A 20059-nucleotide genomic window follows, 5' to 3' on the forward strand; every position below is an offset into this window, starting at 1 on the left:
TCATATGAGACTTGGACTTCACAGGGTTAAAAACTTTGGCTTGTGATACAAACGCTTCCTGAGTTATTCTGACTCAGGATTGTGTCTCAAGTATATTACTATTAACACTAATTAATGCTCTGCTACTTAGTGGCACCGTACTTAAAGGCTTAATATATGAATATTGTAGTTATTGTGGTTCACCATCCACAGGAAGTGAGATTTGGCTCAACGTTCTCCCCATCCTCTAGATGTGAAGATTTCCTTGTACATTAGTTGACTGTAATCACTGTTTTGTCGTAGTATTGCTGTGAAGAGCGTAAAAGAGAATTGGTATCTGCTGAGTATACCTTCTGAAATGCTGTGCTGGTTGACAAATATACTTCTAAATTACCTACATTAGGCTTCTCTGCTTCGGTTCCCTTGACCTGGCAGCACCCACGCTGCTATCAGTGTCTGACTTTGCCTCAGATGGAATGGGATCTGAGTGGCTCATGTGGTGTGTGAGGTGTCATGTGACATTTTAGTCAATGTGCACCAACTGGATCCAGGGATGGGAATCTTGATTTGTGGCTTTCTTGCTGACATGACCACTTCCAGAGGAACTGCGGCTAAGCGGCTTAAACTTGTTTTGAAAAATAATGAATAAGGAAAATTTCAAGTTGATAGAGAGTCAGTACTGTGCCTTATCATGTGTGCTTTTGAAATCTTGCTCAGTACATGAAGGGCTCACCCTCTCCCCACCCCTTTTTATATTTAGACGTTGCGGTTCAGCTTCCTGACAAAAAATCCATCATCATGTACTTAACATCCTTATTTGAGGTGCTCCCCCAGCAAGTCACTATGGATGACATCCGTGAGGTGGAGACTCTTCCAAAGAGATACAAAGGGCAATGTGAGGAAGGCGTGGTCATCGGACACCAGGTACGTTAGTGTGTTAGAGACTCTGCAGCTTGGTAGAACGAAAGAATGGTTATCAATTGACTCGCTCTCTTTATCACACTTCTCGTTTGTTTTTTTTTTTAATTTTAATTAAAATTTTAATTAAACAACTAGGTTAGTAGAACCTGACATGCTGACGCACCAAATCCAAACAAATTAACAGAAGATCCAAATGACTGCCATTGTTCTACAAATGCATTTATTAGAGCTTTCTCCATACCTCCTCCCTTCTCTGTAAATACATGTGCGTGCACGTTTTGACTTACGGCATGGTCACCATGTGCTTGAGGGTCAACCATATGGTTCCAGCACATGGGAGTTGAGAACAAGCTGTGGTCTGTCATTTAAGAAGGAGATTACAGCTTACAGTGTGCAACAGAATCACACTTCATCTCCCATTTTATTTTGTGACTGGAAATTAAGTGAGATCAGAAGATAGCACGCTCAGTTTCTAATTATAGACCCAGTAGGCTTATCAGCCTTCTTCCATTTAAAATGGTTGTTTTGTTACTGAAGACCATACTTGGTCATGCAATTCGTGGTAGTCAAATTGCCTGTTAATGACTTTACAATGTTGTCATCATTTTTAGGGGAGTTCTGTGATTGTCATCATTTTTAGGGGAGTTCTGTGACTCGATTTTGACATGTAGGAGAGTTCTGTGATTTTTTTTTTAACCTGTTCATTTTTCACCTGCTCCTTTTGTACGTCTGCTCAGTCAGAACTGGCGCTGGCATCCTGTCTCCATGAGACTTCATTCCCAGCTAGCCTAGGGATTTCCCCCTTATTTTATATTTCCCAGCCTCACCATACCCAGTCTGGTCATTGCCGTGACTCTCCAGGGCCAGGGGCCACGCACCCAGGGCACATTCAAGAATCTTGCAATCGTGAGTCCTGTATCCGGCCCCTAGGGGTTACTCTTAAGCGGGAGGCTGGAAATGCTGCCTCTGTAGCGTCTGCAGCCAACCCCAGGGACCAAAACTGAGCTTGGAAGCAGCACTGCCACTGAGTCACCGGAATAGCCCTTGTGCAACGTATTTATAGCGATCTTAGATGTGCAGTTCGGGGGGTGCTGCGGCTTTTGGTTCAGAATAAGAGTTCCATGTTTTCCTGCTCTGTGAAATGCAATACAGGTTTCAGTGGCAAACTTGAATCTCTCGATGAACTTACATAACACTTACAGTGATGGGTTTTATTTAAATCGCTGTGTGACAGGTGAAATGCTGTAAGGTACAGGCAGATAAAAAAGAAGGTAGCTTCGCACGCGAGAATCCCACCACAGTTCCTTTCCGTTGAGTGCTCAGGAATTTGCATTTATTGCCTTTCTGAAAGGAAGCACCGGGGAAGTATAGGATCAGGTGGAGTCCGCAGTCCAGCGGTAGACTGGGAACATGGGCTGATTAGCATCAATTTCAGTATGGCTGGGCCAGCCTGATGCTCCAGTAGGAATGGCATGTGCTTCGGGATAAAATACATGTTGCGTACACTCTGGATACACGCAATACAAGTCTGCATGGGAGAAAAGTTTACAGCGGGAGGTGGGGGGGGGGAGTTGGTGCCCCCGATTTCCCACACTGGCATCTGCAGAACCAGTCTCTGTCCAGCATTTCACACGTCAGTGCGTCCTTGGGGATTTTGACTGCCCAGATTATATTGCCATAACTCATTTTATGCTCTTCACAGCTCACCATAGGTAACTAACTAACTGTGTTTCATACAGCATTTCAAATCATTCAGATTGCTTTGCTGCCAGTAATCCCAGCAGAACTGCCAACGTGAAAGAACAATATTTTAAAAGTGCATTCCTAGGTTGTTATCCAACAAAGTCATTCTGCTGCTTGCTTGGTAGAGTAATAAAAGACGACAGTACTAAATAACAACATGCAAAGTCCAAAAACAGTACATGGCCCTGGGAACAGTGCTTGATTTTCATGGAATGACAATCCGATTCTATAATTCTTTTTTTTTTTTTTTTACATAAAATCTTTTTCCTCCTTTAATTTAGTATTAATATTCTAGACTCTCAGGTTACAGAGTGAAGTGCTCGCCTCTCAGTCCAAATGACCTCCTTAAGGAAGTTCGAGTGGCTGCATCATTTTGGCCTCACTCTGAGCCTGCACTTGGAGTGCTCTGTCTTCAGTATTTCAACAGTTTTTTCCCTTAACGCTCTGTGGAGATTTTAAGGGACATATCTCCCCTGCTGTGTGCAGCCCTTGGTGTTTTCTTTTCTTGCTCCTGATGGTGGCTGGCTAGAAGTGAGCTTCTTATACCCTTGAACACTCCCCCTGGAGGTTTGGTTTTTTGCTAGTCCTCTGCACTGCCAGCACGCAAGGAAGCCATCATCTCAATTCCCCAGCCTCACTCCCCTCCACCCCTTCCTAGCTCTCGCTGGAAATGGGCTCTTTGCAGAGAGGCAGCATTCAGCCCGCTGGGGAGAGAGGAGAAGGGGAGGTCTTGTAACACCTACTCATTGGCATTAGATGAGATTTTGGAGGTCACTGCGGTATCAACATTTAGGCCTGTTAGGAGCAGGATCCTAAAGCCCACAACTCGTGTTTCTGTGTTGGTGTTGCATTAGGCCCCTTGTACAGTCTGCTGTCCGACTGCTGATGAGGAGGCTGCTTTACTAGCGCTCCAACCATCTTCTTGCTGCGCTGATGCCAACAGAATAGCTGTGCGTTGCTGCCTGGAAGGAAGATACAATATAGGCTGTCAATATAAATGTGTGCAACTTCAGGTCTTAGGAGTTTAAGTAAAGGTGATCCCTTTTGATTTTTTGGGTGAATATGTTGCATTGTTCATTCTCAGGGCTATGAAGATAAGTCCTTAACTTTCCTTTTTACGCTGAACTTTAGATAACAATTTTTTCACATCTTGGTTTAAGTAGTTAGCCACATGAAATTGTTGGTGAAACTGTGAAGTTAATTTAGGTGGCCCACTACACACTTGGGTCATCCATAAAACGTGAGATTTGTTTAGTGCATCTTTAGTCTTGATGGTTTTTTTGAGAGTTGATTTTTCCTTTGCAGCTTAGTTTCCTATAGGGAAACTGAAATAAGATTGTGTCTGTTCATCTTCTAATACGTTATGAGCTATTCATCCAGTTTTATTTATATGTGTGCCACAAATGGTAGAGTGCCTAGTGATCCTTGGCTTAATGCTTTTCATATACCTTCAACACATCCTACACTTAGAATCCCCTTTTTCTTTCCTATAGGGAAACAGGCTAGTTCAGTTCAATTGAAATCTTAGGGAGGTCAGAGCACATTGTCATGTCATCAGGTATTTAGAAAGCTGCCCTGCCATTGGTTAGTTCCTGCGGTCATGAGCGAATTTCATTTCTTGTTTAGTTTCCTGTAGGGGTAAACCGCCTCTAATGTTTAGCTATTTGCTTATTACATAAATTGACTTAACAAATGTCATCATCGTGTGCAAACTTCTGTACCAAAGAAGGAAAGTGTAGGCAGTGTGAAATGTTTACTCATCCTCTTGTTATGTTTAGAGCTCGGCTTCTGAGGAGGATCAAGGGAGCTCCAGAGCAGAAACTCCCAGCACCGTGACGGAGGTGGAAATGGACCTGGACAGTTATCAGATGGCTCTAGAAGAAGTCCTTACGTGGTTGCTCTCTGCTGAGGATACATTTCAGGAGCAAGAGGACATATCCGATGATGTTGAAGAAGTCAAAGAGCTATTTGCTACCCATGAGGTTTGTTGGGTTTTCATTTTGCCCGGTAGTTCCTCCTTTCTCCTTTTTCTTTCAGCTCAGTTGGAATCCATGCTGGGATCCCTGGCATTGGGAGCCCTCATTCACAACTTCCTAAGAAATTTTTCCTTTTCTTAAGAGACCCTGCCCCTTCCTTAGTCTGCTCATTGCAGCAATGGTCCTGAGGCTGGGAGCCATGCTCCAGAGCTCCTTCCAGAATCCTGTATCATGGGCTCTAAATCTATCCACCAGGTGTTGCTCTTATTTGATGATCATTATTCCCTACCCCCTCTCTCCCTCTCGCAGGGGCTGTGAGCATTGTCTTCACAGCATCCCCGGCTGACCCAAGGTGCAGAAGGCCTGGTCTGGGAGTTGAACCCAGGATCCTCTGTAAGGCGGTGTGCAGTGCTGCCCCTGGGCAAGCCCCATGAGTGGTGGATGAAAGTGTCAGAGCTCCCTGGGGTGCTGTTTGATCTCTGATTCCGACCTGGTTCTGCTAGTTGTAGTGCTAAACCAAACTGCAGAAAACACCTGCTTCTCATTTAATTTAGTAATTAAAATTCTGGAAATGTATATAGAGCAGTACATGGAAAATTGTTTCTAACGTATTGAGCACTGTTCAGGAGACACACTGCATTAGGAGAAATGTGATGCATTTTTCCCCACAGATATGTTAAATTTGAAGAGTTTGTCTAACTCAAGCCAGACTGACCCCTTGCCTATTTGAGTTTGAATTTGTACTTCTCTAGTCTGAGGCAGTAATTTCCAGATCAAGCCCTCAGCATGGTCTATTCAGATTCTGTCCTTCCAGAATTGGGGAGTGGTTTGCAGCTGAGTAATACCAGGCCCATTGCCAGGCAAACCGGAGTGCTGGGGCAGTCCCCCTACAAAATTCCGATCAGCCACAGGGGAGGGTTAGGGGGCAGGGACAGGATGGTCCCCCTTCAGTGATGCAGCCATTCACTAGGTGGCTGCATATTAACTTAAAGAGCTCTTACCACTGCTGCGAGAAATAGCATGGAATGCTGGTGCTCTGTCCTCTGGCAAGGCACATTGGTGTGTCCTGGATAGTTTCCCTTCTTACCCACCTCTTCTGCTAGTCATTAGTTAATTTTTATCTGCAAATCTATTGAGGGCCATAAAATAATAAAATACTGTATTTTGTGCAATTGGCTGTAAGTCTACTCAAATAAAACATTCTACTTTGCTTCTGTTAATCAGTGGGTAGGAGTGAGGCACCTACCCTTCAGCTTTGTTGAGATAGTTTATCGTGCCAGTTCATGCGGCAGCATAGCTGACCAAATCTGCTGAAATATAATCCATAAGCCTCGAGAGGTATTTCTCAGATCTTGATGCAAATGGTTGTTTTATCCTAGGCATTCATGATGGAGCTGACGGCACACCAGAGCAGTGTAGGGAGTGTACTGCAGGCCGGCAACCAGTTGATAGCCCAGGGCAGCCTGTCAGTTGAAGAAGAGACAGAGATCCAGGAGCAGATGACACTGTTGAACTCTCGCTGGGAGAATCTCCGAGTTGAGAGCATGGATCGACAGTCCAGGTGAGGTACATCAAAGGATTTGGGGTCTTGCTTTAATCAGTTCTGATACAAGCCCCTGTTGCTGTACACAATACATTTAAATGTTTGAATTACCTTACTACTTAGGTAGAAGGTCTTGCAATGTAAACTCTACTTAGAGAGCCTTCAAGCACTGAGTCACCGGGCTGGCCCTAAAAAGGTCAATTTATATGGCTGCTATTTAATTTTAAAGTAGTGTGTTGTCTCCTGAGTGCTTGTATCTGACCAACACAATGCATATGTGAACTCTCACTGGCCTCATCTGCTAGTCCGCTGCTTTCATCTAGCACCATCTAAGACTGCATTATAGTTGAAGAAAGGTTCCTGTGGAAGATGAGGGCAGCGAATGACTGGGCAAGGGCAAATATCTGATCATGCCTCTGCCAAGGGCATCATGGCCATTAGAAGATGGAATTGGAAAAAAAACTTTAATTAGAATGTTATGTTTTATTTAGTTTTAAACTGCTGCTTGAGCAGCAAGGTTCAAAAGGCTTTTACTCTTAGTTGATGCATCCTGAGTAACCATCGTCAACTTTACATTTGATGCCTTCTCCAATTTAACACCCAAGGCAACCTACAACATAAGTATAAAACACAAAGGGGCGGATTTTAAGAGCCCTGCTCGCGTAAATCCGCCCGGATTTAAGCGAGCAGGGCCCTGCGCGCCGGTGTGCCTATTTTACATAGGCCTACTGGTGCGCGCAGAGCCCCGGGACTCGCGTAAGTCCCGGGGTTTTCCGAGGGGGGCGTGTTGGGGGCGTGTCGGGGCGGGCCCGATCCGTGCGGCGTTTTCGGGGCGGGACGTAGCGTTTCGGGGGCGGGCCCGGGGGCGTGGTTACGGCCCGGGGCGGGCCCGGGGGCGTGGTTACGGCCCGGGGCGGGCCCGGGGGCATGGCCGCGCCCTCCGGACCCGCCCCCAGGTCACGTCCCGGCGCGCTAGCGGCCCGCTGGCGCGCGGGGATTTACGGCTCCCTCCGGGAGGCGTAAATCCCCCGACAAAGGTAAGGGGGGGGTTTAGAGAGGGCCGGGGGGGTGGGTTAGGTAGGGGAAGGGAGGGGAAGGGGAGGGCAAAAGAAAGTTCCCTTCGAGGCCGCTCCGATTTCGGAGCGGCCTCGGAGGGAACGGAGGTAGGCTGCGCGGCTCGGTGCGCGCCGGCTATACGGAATCGGTAGCCTTGCGCGCGCCGATCCAGGATTTTATCGGATACGCGCGGCTACGCGCGTATCTACTAAAATCCAGCGTACTTTTGTTTGCGCCTGATGCGCCAACAAAAGTACGCCAAATCGCGCTTTTTGAAAATCTACCCCTTGGGGCGGATTTTAAGAGCCCTGCTCGCGTAAATCCGCCCGGATTTACGCGAGCAGGGCCCTGCGCGCCGGTGCGCCTATGTTCAATAGGCCTACTGGCGCGCGCAGAGCCCCGGGACTCGCGTAAGTCCCGGGGTTTTCCGAGGGGGGCGTGTCGGGGCGCGGCTGAGCGGCGCGCCGTTTTCGGGGCGGGACGCGGCGTTTCGGGGGCGGGCCCGAGGGGCGTGGTTTGGGCCCGGGGCGGTCCGGGGGCGTGGCCGCGCCCTCCGGAACTGCCCCCGGGTTGCGTCTAGGCGCGCCAGCGGCCCGCTGGCACGCGGGGATTTACTTCTCCCTCTGGGAGGCGTAAATTCCCCAACAAAGGTAGGGGGGGTTTAGACAGGGCCGGGGGGGTGGGTTAGGTAGAGGAAGGGAGGGGAAGGTGAGGGGAGGGCATTAGCGAATTCCCTCCGAGGCCGCTCCGATTTCGGAGCGGCCTCGGAGGGAACGGAGGTAGGCTGTGCGGCTCGGCGCGCGCCGGCTATTTATTTATTTATTTATTTATTTATTTATTTAAAAGTTCTTATATACCGCACAAAGGATAAATATATATCCGTCTAGGCGGTTTACAAAATGGTCAAGCACATACATAGTTTAAGAACAAAAACACAGACAATTTTAAAACAAAAGTTAAATACAATGCAAGGGATCATGAAAATTATTACAGATGAAACGCTTGAGTAAATAAGTGTGTTTTCAGTAATTTTTTAAATTCTCTGCGGTTCGAAGTCAAGCGGATACAGTCTGGTAAAGCATTCCATAACGTCGGGCCTGCAACTGAAAAGGCGCGTTTACGGATTAGTGACAAACTAACAGATTTCACAGTGGGAATTTCTAGTAAACATTTATCAAAGGAACGTAGCTGTATGGAGGGTTTATAAATTCGTTACAGTGAACATAACCAGATTGAATCATTATTGTATATTAGGTTGTGTATAGTGGATAAGATTTTATATACTATGCGGTATGATACTGGAAGCCAATGTAATTGTTGCAAAATCGGAGAAATGTGTTCGTTTCGTCGGATATTGTATAACATACGAGCTGTTGCGTTTTGGGCTAGTTGAAGTGGGTGAATTGTTGATTGAGGTAGGCCAAGATATAAAGCATTGCAGTAATCTAATGAAGATAAGACAAGTGTTTGGGTGATCATGCGAAAATCATTTGGGAGAAGTAATGGTTTTAGTTGCTTTAGTATGTGAATTTTGAAAAAAGACTTTTTTACAATTTCAGATATATTGTTTGTCAATGATAGTTTGGAATCAAGAATTAACCCTAAGTTTTTTGCGTGTGTTTTTATAGAAATGATTTGGTTGTCAAAGGTAAATGTTGGTGGGGGTTTGTGAATTGAATCTGGAATGGTGGATAGATAGATTAATTCAGTTTTGTTTGTGTTTAGTTTTAACCTATTATGAGAGAGCCAGGTTTTGATTGTAGATAAATATAATTGCAGTAAGGAGAAAGTTTTAGACCAAGAGTCAGTGAAGGGTATAATAAACTGAATAATAATAATAATAAACGGTAGCCTTGTGCGCGCCGATCCAGGATTTTAGCGGCTACGTGCGGCTACGCGCGTATCTACTAAAATCCTGCGTACTTTTGTTGGCGCCTGGAGCGCCAACAAAAGTACGCCAATGCGCCATTTTTGAAAATCTACCCCAAAATGTACAATTACAAAGATAAATATACATCAACCAATTTCTGATATCTGTCATTGCTTGGCCAAGGTTGGTATTCCATTTCCTTTTTTTTTTGGTGTGGCAGTTTCCTTTTGCTTCCTTTCTGTTTCTAGCTCAATTGGAGCTAGCATCTTGTTGAGCCTCAGTGCCATGAGTCTCCATTCCCAGCTGCCTAGGAATTGTTTCCTTATTTCATATCCCCTTCCAACTCACTCATCACTGTGACAATCCTCGCTTGGGCACCAAGCATCAGGATTCCTCCTAGAACCCTAAATCGAGTCTGAAACTGGCACTGTTGCATGATGACTTCCTCCTTCCTTCCTTCCTTCCTTCCCAGGGTCTGTAAATGCTTACTCCACAGCCTCTCCAACCAGCCTGGGAAGTGGAATATCTGAATCGAGAATGAAACTTCCAGATTCTCCAGAGTGCAGCGCACAGTACTGCCAACGAGCCACTGGCCCGGCCCAGTATTCTGAGCCTAATAAAGCTCTCCTCTTGTATCGGTGATGACCAGAAACAGCATTTTATTGTTGCTGTTACCTGTTCTGCGGGTTTTCCCGATACACAGAATAATTATGAACTTTAACAAAAAAATATATATATTATTTCAGTGGTGGGGTAGACTTTTAAACTTATTTAAGACAATATACTGGAATTGTACTTAGAAATAATCCTTTTGAAGTGGGTTAAGTGCAGTTTAATCTTCCCTTTTCGTTTTGCATTTCCCTTGAGTGGGAAAGGGGACGGGCTTGCTCATGGTGCTGACTCTTCTTTCTCTCTGTGTGCCTGTGCTTGTAGCCTGCACGAAGTCCTGATGGAGCTGCAGAAGCAGCAGTTGGAGCAGCTCTCTGACTGGCTGACCACCACTGAAGCGCGCATTCAGAAGATGGAAACGCAGGCCGCTGCGGAAGATCTGAAGACGTTTAGAAAGCAGCTGGAAGAACACAAGGTAAAAGAAAGTTGTGTTTTCTGACCTTCACGCCACACATTGTAGCAAATAAATGAATCTTAAATGACAGCTGGGAGCAAGCTTTGGGTTCCCTTCCCTCGGGCCACTTTCGATTTGGCGCAGTCCTGTTCCTCAATAGCTACAGGCAGGCCTGGTGTTCAGGATATCTGCAATAAGTATTCAGCAGGAATATTTACATACGTTTGGTCTGAGACCTTAGTTGATAGGGATGTGATGCCTTTTCATAGGAATCCCAGTTTTATAGCGTAAAGCTGAAGTCCTCATGCACTTCAGCTATAAGTTTCAAAGCGGATCTGCACACAATAGTCTGCTTTGAAAGTAAGCAAGTACGCGTGAATGCTTGCACAGCCTATACATGCGCATTCACAACTACATGGGAGCAGCTGGAAATGTTCACGTGCACATTCACACACACACACATTTTCAATTTTAGAAAGCACATGCGTAAATGGATTCCCCGTCCTAACTGTCCCTGGGAGCACGTGTGAAATTGCTTCCATGCAAACTTTTACACGTGGAACCTCCCCATATACATGTGTAAAACGGCGTTTTATGTGCGTGTATGCTTTTGAAAATTCACTCCTTAGGATGTGCATCATTTTATTACATTTTGTGCACACTAAATTGAATATGTGTGTACATAATTGAATGTACACATAAAAACCCAGTTAAATGCACACCAAATGAAATTTTACGTGCTCTGAAGCAAATGGCATAAAACGAAACAAAACTGAAATGGAGCTGCCTCTTCTTCTCCCCCTCCCCCCTGAAATGAAATAATTTCTCAGTTGCACACCCTGCTAGGTAGTTTACAGAGCTTGGTTATCTGGGAAACCAGACTGGGGTGCCACCCTCAAGGATCAGGGATATGCAGATCTGATCTAGCTGCACACATCAGGGAGGAGGTGAGTTAGGATACTAAGGGAAAAGATTGTGTCTGGCAATTCTGACTGAAGTTTTCGGCTTTTTGGTGTATATTTAAACATTGAACAAGCAGTAAGAAATTGGGAAGATAATTATTTAGGAAATAGGAATCTGAGGATGAAGAGTGAGAGAACAGGCTGTCTGTGTATGTCCATCTTAGAAATATAGGAACACACTGCAAGGTTGAGATCGAACCGGGTTGATTTAAGCCTGGATTCAGTTGATTGGGAGTTAATCCACCAGATCCAATGAAACCCGCCGGTTTTTTTTTTTGGTTTTGTTTTTTAGCAGGAGGGAAGGGTTGTTATGTCCAGTGGTGTTGGGTGACGAGGTGTGAAAACATCCTCTGCCCCCAGATATTGGTAAGGACATCGGTCTCGGCCCAAAGGACATGAAGAGACCGTGACTGGCCCATCACTTAGACCCTGCACTTGGATCATAGGCAGAGACAGAGAGGTGATCGATAGCAGGAAGCAAATTAAAAGAAAAGACTGCTCGGTTGATTGCTATGACTGTAAGTAAGGGCTCAAGAATTGCCAACCTTCTTGGCCACGAAGTGACGTGGAGCAGAGATGTTTTTTTTTCGGGGGGGGGGGGGGGGGGGGGAGGTGTTCTTGACTGCGTCATCCTTATAGCCATGCCCACAGTCTTGGAGAAAAGAGAGGGAAGCTTTATTTCAGCACTCATGATGGTGAGCACGCCCATGGGAAGGAGGTTGGGAGGTGGGGATGGCTTGCGGAGATCAGAGAGTAAAACAGCCGGCACCCAGCTATTCTTTTTGAAGCACGTGTTGTTGGCAAACTGAAGGGGGTGCGTCTCAGACTATTGAGGAAGCATGGGGGGGAGGGCCTGACTGTGCTCCTCGCAGCTCTGTTCAACAAGAGAGGTGGGCGAGACTGGCGGTGAGCGGATGTGGCACCGTTCCACACGGGTAGGAAGAAGCAGGAAGCAGAAAAACTACAGGCCGGGGAAGCATTACTGGAGAAGCTGGTAGGTTGCAGGCTTGTGGTTTCGCAAGGGGACAATCTCGCCAAGCTTTCTGTCTCTGATGTGACAAAAGTGTGGGGGATCAGAACAGACGACAGATAACTTTAGGATAACTGAAAGACTGATCAAGGGGGTTTTCATCTACGCTTTGGTCGCCTGTGCTACTTTAAATTGCCCTGTTTTTCAGTATATTAAGGGTCTTGTCTTTTTGGGGTCCTCCCCTTTATCCCCTCTTTTTCGTGGGCTGTGGCTCAGGGATGTGAATCCCGCCCTCCTGCACGTGAGTGGGGTCATTGCCTCCCTCTAAGAGGACTGATCCGGAGGGGTCTCTCTGCTTCCCTGGTGGATTTGTGCCCAAGGAGCGGGCAGTGGTTTTGGAGAGAGGAGTTTTGGAAAAGCTGGAAGACTGTTGAAATTTTGCACATTCTGGGCCAGAGAGAAAGATAAACCCCCGGCATCTCGAAGTGCCAGATCCCAAAGGGTTTTCCTGCTTTGCGTCCAGATAACAGCAGAGGGGAAGCCCTGGGGATTTACTGCTGTTCTGAAGAGGTTTTTGTGAGAGGTTGGTGGAGTTACCTGTTTTGAAGAGTTTTCGGGCAAAGGATTTTTGGCACTTCAGCCCTTGTTTTTTTGCTGGTTGCTACAGAAGATTACCCTTCTCTCTATGGAGGTAAAGGCATTTTTGGTTTGGACACTGGTTCAGCTCAGAGAACAACAACTTGGGGATGTGTCACGGATAAAGAGACTATTATGGCTTTTGTGGTTATGATTTTCTTAATGTCATTTCTATTTTTTGCCAAACTGGCCTGGAACTTACTTTTCAAACTCTTAAGTACATTTTTCATTTGCGCATCATCCTCGGATTCCGTGATTTATTGTTGTCTGCATCCCCAGTGCAAGATTTTACACCTGTGCGTATCACTGACCAGTGATAAGGAAGAATGGGGTGAGTGTGACTATTCATGACCACCAGGAGCCCAGGGGGTAGAACCTCACCCCTCCCCCCCCACCAGATGAACCCCCGGTGTCTCCAGGGGCTCTTGTGAGGCATGTGCGAGACAAGGGACAGAGGCCGGGACAGAGGAGAGCTGCCTGGGGAACTCTGTGGCTCCCTAAACTCGCTGCACCCTACAGACGGGGGAGTTACACTTTGATCCAAACAAATGCAGAATCCTACATTTGCGGTGCATAAATCCAAGTGCCAAATAACCATTTTGGAGAGGAAGACCTGGCTATCATGAAACAAGAAAGAGAGTGGGGAGTCATTTCTGACAAGACAAGATAGTCGTGAAAGCTAATTGCGCACGTGGGTGTATAAAGAAAGGTATCACTAATATAAAGAGGGAAGTAATGATATTTGAGTACTGGGAGAGCACGGGGATTGTTTCTTGGGATGTGATAGGGAAGGCGTTCTCAGTTTTTGGAACGAGGAGCTTAAGGTTTGCAGGGGTTAAGTTTGTTTAATCAATCAGGATGTACTGCCTGTCTCAAAATCAAAGTGGCTCATAGAAAACTAAATACAGGTAATACAAAACACCAAAGTAAAAAACAAAACAAAACCGTACAATGGGCAGATATGAGACAAGATTTTATAGCTTTATTTTGGAATGAATGATTATTTTTTAGTTTTGTATGAGAGTGTTGGTCTGTCTCCCATTGAGAGTAGGGAATGGGGGCTATTCTGTATATTAATGACTCTTTTATAATGATTCCTTTTATCTGTAGTATCAACCACTTTTGGGTTTATATTTCTGAAGGGCAGTTTAGAAATGTATGTAAGCCTAAACGGATAGTTCTGAAAAGTGCATCTAAAAGAGGACAATGACAAACAGAAAGCGGTTCAAAGGAGGGTGGCCAAGATGGTGAACGGCCTGCTCTGTGCACCGAACGTATTTAAACTGAAAGCACTAAAGAGACAGTGTCTGGAAGTCAGGGGGAGAAAAGGAGATACGCCACAAACGTTCAGATATCTAGCAGGCTTCAGTAACGTATTGGAAGGTAACATTTCCCGTAAAATGAAAAGTTGAAAGACAAAAGGGAGGGAAGGGGGTCATATGATGAACCTGAAGGGGGAAAGACAGAAGAGGAATGTGAGAAAATACATTTTTGCTTATTTGTCCTGTTTGTCTTGAACAGATTGTAAGATAGACATGCAAGGGACTGTCTCTTGTGTGTATATGTACAGCTCTGTGTACGTCTAGCAGTACTATAGAAATGATCAGCAGTCGAGGCACAGGGACTTTGAACCCTTTCCAGCAGGAGGTGCTAGGGAGCCAGAAACAGTGGCAGAACGTTCGTATGCATGGAACAGACGCGAAAAGACATTCGTGGCAGGGAAGGGAGGGAGAAGAGCGCAGATCGGGTAAGATCTGTGGACGCCCAATAAGCAGGCACATCTTTCGTGTTTGCATGGGAGTTGGTGAGCTCCATCAGCCTGGAGGCCCTCTGGAGCTTATTACTTCCGTTTTCTTAACATGCTGGTTCCCTTGGTAGCTTGTGCACCTTTAAGTTATGCAGACAGACAGTCCCTAAGTGCATTTTAGTTTCAGTCTCTCTCCCTTTCTCCAGGTAGCTAATCTGCCCTTCAAAGTCCCTGTACTAAAATGAAACTAAAATGGTGCTAAGTTGATACTAAGGCAGAGAAGCCTTGGAGGAGCAACCCCAGGGCTTCTCTGCCTTAGTATCAACTTTTCTGACATTCAGGTAGGCGGCGCAGTCCAGCCTGGACAGGATTCTCCCAGGCCCACTGACCTTGGATCCTTCTTGTGCTGCTCGCTCCACTCCCGACCAGTTTTGTGTGTCCTTGGCACGGCTGGGCTGCCTTCCAGTTTCCTGTGGAGAAACAGCAAGTTTCCCTTTCCTTGTGCCTGGTCTCAAGGCGGATCAGGGAAAGTCTCTGCTCTTTTAAGGTGGGCCAGTACTTTTGGGACATACAATCCTTTACAGCGTCTAACTTTAGTTGTAGGAAATTATATTGTTAGAATTGTATAATTTAATGAAAATTCACTTACTGCATCTGACTGTAGAGCTTCTTGTAGCTTACAATTCAAATAATGCACCGAGCCTCTTATTGGATTACTCAGCTTTTTTATGGCACTGCAGCATTTTCCCTTTTCTTTTGCTCTTGGTCCTGCCGTGTGCGCTTTGCTTTCTGTGAGTGGTCCTGATGTTTTCTTTTCACCCCTCTTCTGAGACTCTGAAGGGCATCATAGAATGGATCTCACCTCTCTATACTCCAGCCTTGCCCTCATGTCCTGCCTTCTTGGGTGACTTTCCTTGTTCTGTCTGGATTTGAACTGGGATCTGTGCTGCTGGGGGGCTGGAGCTCTGCCTCTGAGCTGTGGTGTGGCTCCCTTGTGCACAGACTGTGCCACTCAGAGAGGGCTTGCTTACTCTCCCAAGCCCAGACCTCCTGCTGTTTGAATCTGTTTGAATCCAAACCCCTGTGTTGTCCCTGAGGAGAAGGGACGGTAGTAGTACATAAACCTGCAAGAGTATGCCAGGCTGTATTTGTGTTTCCCCTTAATGACTGTATCACAGTAAAGCCCGGTTGTGGAATCTTGGACTTGAGGCTACCTCAATAAACAGACGTGTCCTGCAGCAATGGCCGCGTTATGCTTCTAGATGTTCAGTGTGATTTGCTCGATTTTCCTTTCCAATTTCTCCTGAGTTCTGTCCACTTTTGGATGTACATGTTCACTGGCTGACTCATTTCCTCCTATTCTCTTTTGCTGTTTTAATTTGCACTGTTTGTTACATTTTGTTTTTCAGATCCCACATAGCTGTTCTCATCTCTAATGCACATTAAGCCACTCCGTCGGTGCTGTCCAGTCTCCCAGTCTTCCCCCCTGCCAGTTACCATGTGCCAGGTGGCGTCTCTGCTTGCCCCCTCCTCTAGATTCAGCTGGGTGTGGCCTCTGTTCTGATCTCTTTCTACCTTCATGGTCGTCATCTCTGTCCCATCCTCCCTTGATTTTCTTTCCTAAACTATTCCTGATTTCTCTTTGTTTGCTTTGTGTTTTGACATCTCACAGTATTTGTGACCTGGATATGCCTGTGCCTCATTGTCTTTGGTAGGAAGCGTTTTAGATAAAAATACTTTATAAGCTTCACTATGTACCTGGTTTTACAGTTGTGTTTATTTTATAATTTGATATTGAAACCAAATTTCTGTTAAAATTTGCAGTTATGTTCTTACGTGTTAAAAAAAAAAAAAATTACCTAGATCCAATTTTGCATTATTTTTTTTTTATTAATGATTGACTAATTGCTTCGTTATCTGGGATTCCCTTTCTAAGGAAGATTGTATTTTTCTCTCAGAAGTTGCAGAGTGACCTTGAGCTTGAACAGGTGAAGGTGAACTCGCTAACGCACATGGTGGTGATTGTTGATGAAAATAGTGGGGAGAGTGCCACTGCTGCTCTGGAGGAGCAACTGCAGGTAAGTGCACGCCGAAGAGCGAAAATACAAATCTGAGTGATGCATGGGAGGGGGAGAGGCGTATAAATATTGTTTTCAAGAAGTTTCCCACAACATTTGTTCTTAGTAATGGCCAGAGCATGTGCTGTATTTTCTTTGAATTATTCACATATAGTATGAAAAGCTAGAAGATATAGGTTGCTGATGTCAGTTACACGCTCTCATAACCAGGTGGGTAAAACATAGTGTTAATATAAGCAGAGCTTGGGAGCATTTCTGGTGGCATGACCTGTCAGATGTGGGTTGTTGTTTTTTTTTAAGAAAAATACTAGAAGCCCTCCTCCCAAATTTTTCAGTAAAAATCAGTAAATATTGTAAGCATATGGTGTTAAAAGTGAGCCCTTTAAGATCAGAAGAGAGGGGGACCTTTGAGGATGTGAGGTGCCTTTTCACTAGGATTAGATATGGGTGTCTAGCATGTGCGGTGGTTGTGTGAAAAAATTCCCCACTGCTGTAGCCCAGGGCTAGTTAACTGTGCTGTCAGGGAAGTCATATCAGTTGAAAACTTGCCAAGTGGCATAGTACAAGTTGGGGAAGGGCTGCTACTTACACAGAGAGATCAGGGTAGCCCAGGGAAGATGCCAGAGCCATCTATCTAGTGTTGCTTGATGATTTCAGTGTGTTGCAGAGATTTTCAGCAGTGATTTGGAGAGCGGTCACCGGATACGGTTCTTTTTGTAAGGCAAATCACTGCAGCACCGCATAGTTAGCAGAAGGAATGTAAGTGCAGTGAAAACGGCAAACTTTGATTCTTATCACTTGCCATATGGCAAGCAGACTCTTTGGTATTTTACAGACAGATCCTTGTCCTTTTCCTGAAATTTGTGGGCTTAGCTTCTTATATATTGCAGCAGTTGTACTCGTGAAATAAGCTGTTACTTCTGCATGACAATGAAATTGGTGCAACCTGGTAATGAGGAGAAGTTATGGGCTATCATAGCAACTCCATCCATGATGATCACTTTTGAAAACAAGAGAACAGAAGATGTTTCTGAGAGTGGCTGCTCATATCAGTTATGCCCAGAAATAAAGGATAACAAAGAAATATATATCAAGTGATTCCTTTTTATTGGACTAAGTTAATACATTTCTTGATTAGTTTTCGAGAGCTGGTCTAAGATTTTTGCATTCTGACCTGAAGAAAGAGAGTTTTAGCGGTCAAAAGCTAGTCAAAAAATGCATTAACTTAGTCCAATAAAAACATTTAATCTAATATATATTTTTCTGTTTTTATTTGTTAACTATTAATTCTGGATATTCAAATGGACTAACATGGCCACCACGCTACTTCATATTGGTTATGTCATTGTGTAATATATGTTTCTATTTTGGTTTAATATTACATGGTTAAAGTTTTTTTTTTTAGAAAAATAATTAAAAATCCTTGGCTCAACATTTGATATTTTTTTGTCGATAATTATATCCCCGATATTCAAAAACACTGAACGCTACTTAGCCGGATAAGTAGGGACTTATCTAGCTAAGTGACAGCCGCTGAATATCTGGCTATGTTTCAGTGGCCATCACTGGGCTATATAGATAGCCGGATATGCAGTGGACAGGCATTGGGCATAATGGGGTGGTGCTACTTAGCTGGATAAGTGTCGATATTCGGATTTATCTGATTAATTTATTCTAAAAAGTTAGACCTGTCATAGATCAGGTCTAATCTAGCCGGATAACATTTATCTGACAAAGTAGTGCCAAATATGGGATGTTCAGCAGCATAGCCATGCTATTGAATATCCCATGTAAATTAGCTGAGTAAGTCTTATCCGATGGAGCGCACTGTTAACCTGTCACTGGACACGCATTTTCCCTTACCCCTTTTTCAGTAAGGGGTGGAAAACGCGTGTCCAACCCGCCGAACCTAATAGCGCCCTCAACATGCAAATGCATGTTGATGGCCTTATTAGGTATGCCCGCGTGATTCAGAAAGTTAAATGTACAGCCAAGCCACACATTTTGCTTTCAGAAATTAGCGCCTACCCAAAGGTAGGTGCTAATTTCTTCCGGCACCGGGAAAGTACACAGTAAAAACTTCTTTTCTGTGCACCCTTCGATTTAATATCATGGCGATATTAATTCGGAGGTCCCGAAGGATAAAAAAAGTAAAAAAAGAAAAAGAATTTGAAGTCAGCTGTCGGGTCGAAAACCGGACGCTAAATTTTGCTGGCATCTGGTTTCTGAGCCTGTAGCTGTCAGTGGGTTTGAGAACAGACGCCGGCAAATTTCAGCGTCGGCTGTCAAACCCGCTGACAGCCGCCGCTCCAGGCCAAAAGGAGGCGCTAGGGACGCGCTAGTATCCCTAGCGCCTCCTTTTGCCTGTTTCTACCGCCGGGCCTAATTTAAATACTGCATCGTGCTCACAGGCGAGTGGCCTGTGTGCGCGCCGGGAGAGCGGGCGTTCGTCCGCTCTCCCGCGGACTTTACTGAATCGGCCTGAAAGTTGGATGTCGCTGAAAACTGGGCCCTATGTAATTAGGCAGATTTTAAATATTTGTGAACACTGTAATACTAGGAGAGAATTTCACTGCATGTGTTGAGGCAAGGAGTTTCAGACTTGTTTATTGGGAGAGAAAGCATCAGTAGTTTCAGAGTTAGTAATCTCTGTTAGGTGTTTTGAGACCTCCTTTCATTTCTTGGTTGTTTTAGAGACTTGGAGAGCGATGGGCAGCTGTGTGCCGCTGGACCGAGGACCGCTGGAAGAAACTGCAGGAAATTCTTATACTATGGCAGGAACTGCTGGAGGAGCAGGTAAGAGAGAGTGCTATCAGCATCGGGGTTTAAAGAAAGAACTTAGAAGTCATCTGTGGAATAGCCAAGTAACTTTCAGGCTGGAGACATAATCCGCACAGGATTCCAGCTTAAAGATTCTAGCTTTATTTACACCACTTAGCATACAAACATTGTAGACTGCTTACCTCCAGCAGTGTACTTTCACCATTATCTTATAATAGAAAGGATTCCAAAGCTGCCTTCTCGAGACACTGTGGCCTCTTGTTCCCAGCTGGGCCCAGCCTCTTATCCTGCCCAGCAGGTTCCCACCTATAATGCTCTCTCCCTCTATGGGTTTTAAAGTGGACCAAGCTAGATGCCTGGTCCCATAACAGGTTAAAAAGGGGGTAAAGGGCCATATGGTTATGCTCTTGCCTTCTCCTTGCGGTTACCCATAACCAACCACCATACTTCACAACCACCCCCTGTGCCCTTGGCCCAGTGTCCACCAGAAGTCTTTGATATGAGTTCATCTGGGGCTCTGAGTTCCAGTCCTCCCTTGGCTGGACTTTCTGAACTCTACTTGGGTGTTTCCGTGGTGGCTTTTTTTCCACTTGCTGGGAAACACGCCTTCCTTCAGGCTTCAACAATCTTTCCATTTTTCTCAAGGTGCCTTCTACCTCTTCTGCATTGCCTCTGAATGCAGCGCCCCCCCCTGGTCATTCTGCAGTGCTTTCCTCTGGCTTCTGTATAGTGCC

General features: G+C 45.3%; 1 protein-coding gene across 1 annotated transcript in view; it reads left to right on the plus strand.

Annotated features, from left to right (window-relative positions):
• Positions 1 to 20059, plus strand: part of UTRN (utrophin) — a 1458479-nt gene that overhangs the window by 299422 nt on the left and 1138998 nt on the right. Inside the window, exons 9-14 of the mRNA XM_029594027.1 lie at positions 740 to 903; positions 4422 to 4625; positions 5999 to 6180; positions 10022 to 10172; positions 16425 to 16544; positions 19239 to 19340. Coding sequence (XP_029449887.1) covers positions 740 to 903; positions 4422 to 4625; positions 5999 to 6180; positions 10022 to 10172; positions 16425 to 16544; positions 19239 to 19340 — 923 coding nt within the window. The remainder of the gene's footprint in view (positions 1 to 739; positions 904 to 4421; positions 4626 to 5998; positions 6181 to 10021; positions 10173 to 16424; positions 16545 to 19238; positions 19341 to 20059) is intronic.

This window comes from Rhinatrema bivittatum, chromosome 3 (assembly GCF_901001135.1).
Source record: "Rhinatrema bivittatum chromosome 3, aRhiBiv1.1, whole genome shotgun sequence".
In the NCBI taxonomy this organism is placed as follows: domain Eukaryota; kingdom Metazoa; phylum Chordata; class Amphibia; order Gymnophiona; family Rhinatrematidae; genus Rhinatrema; species Rhinatrema bivittatum.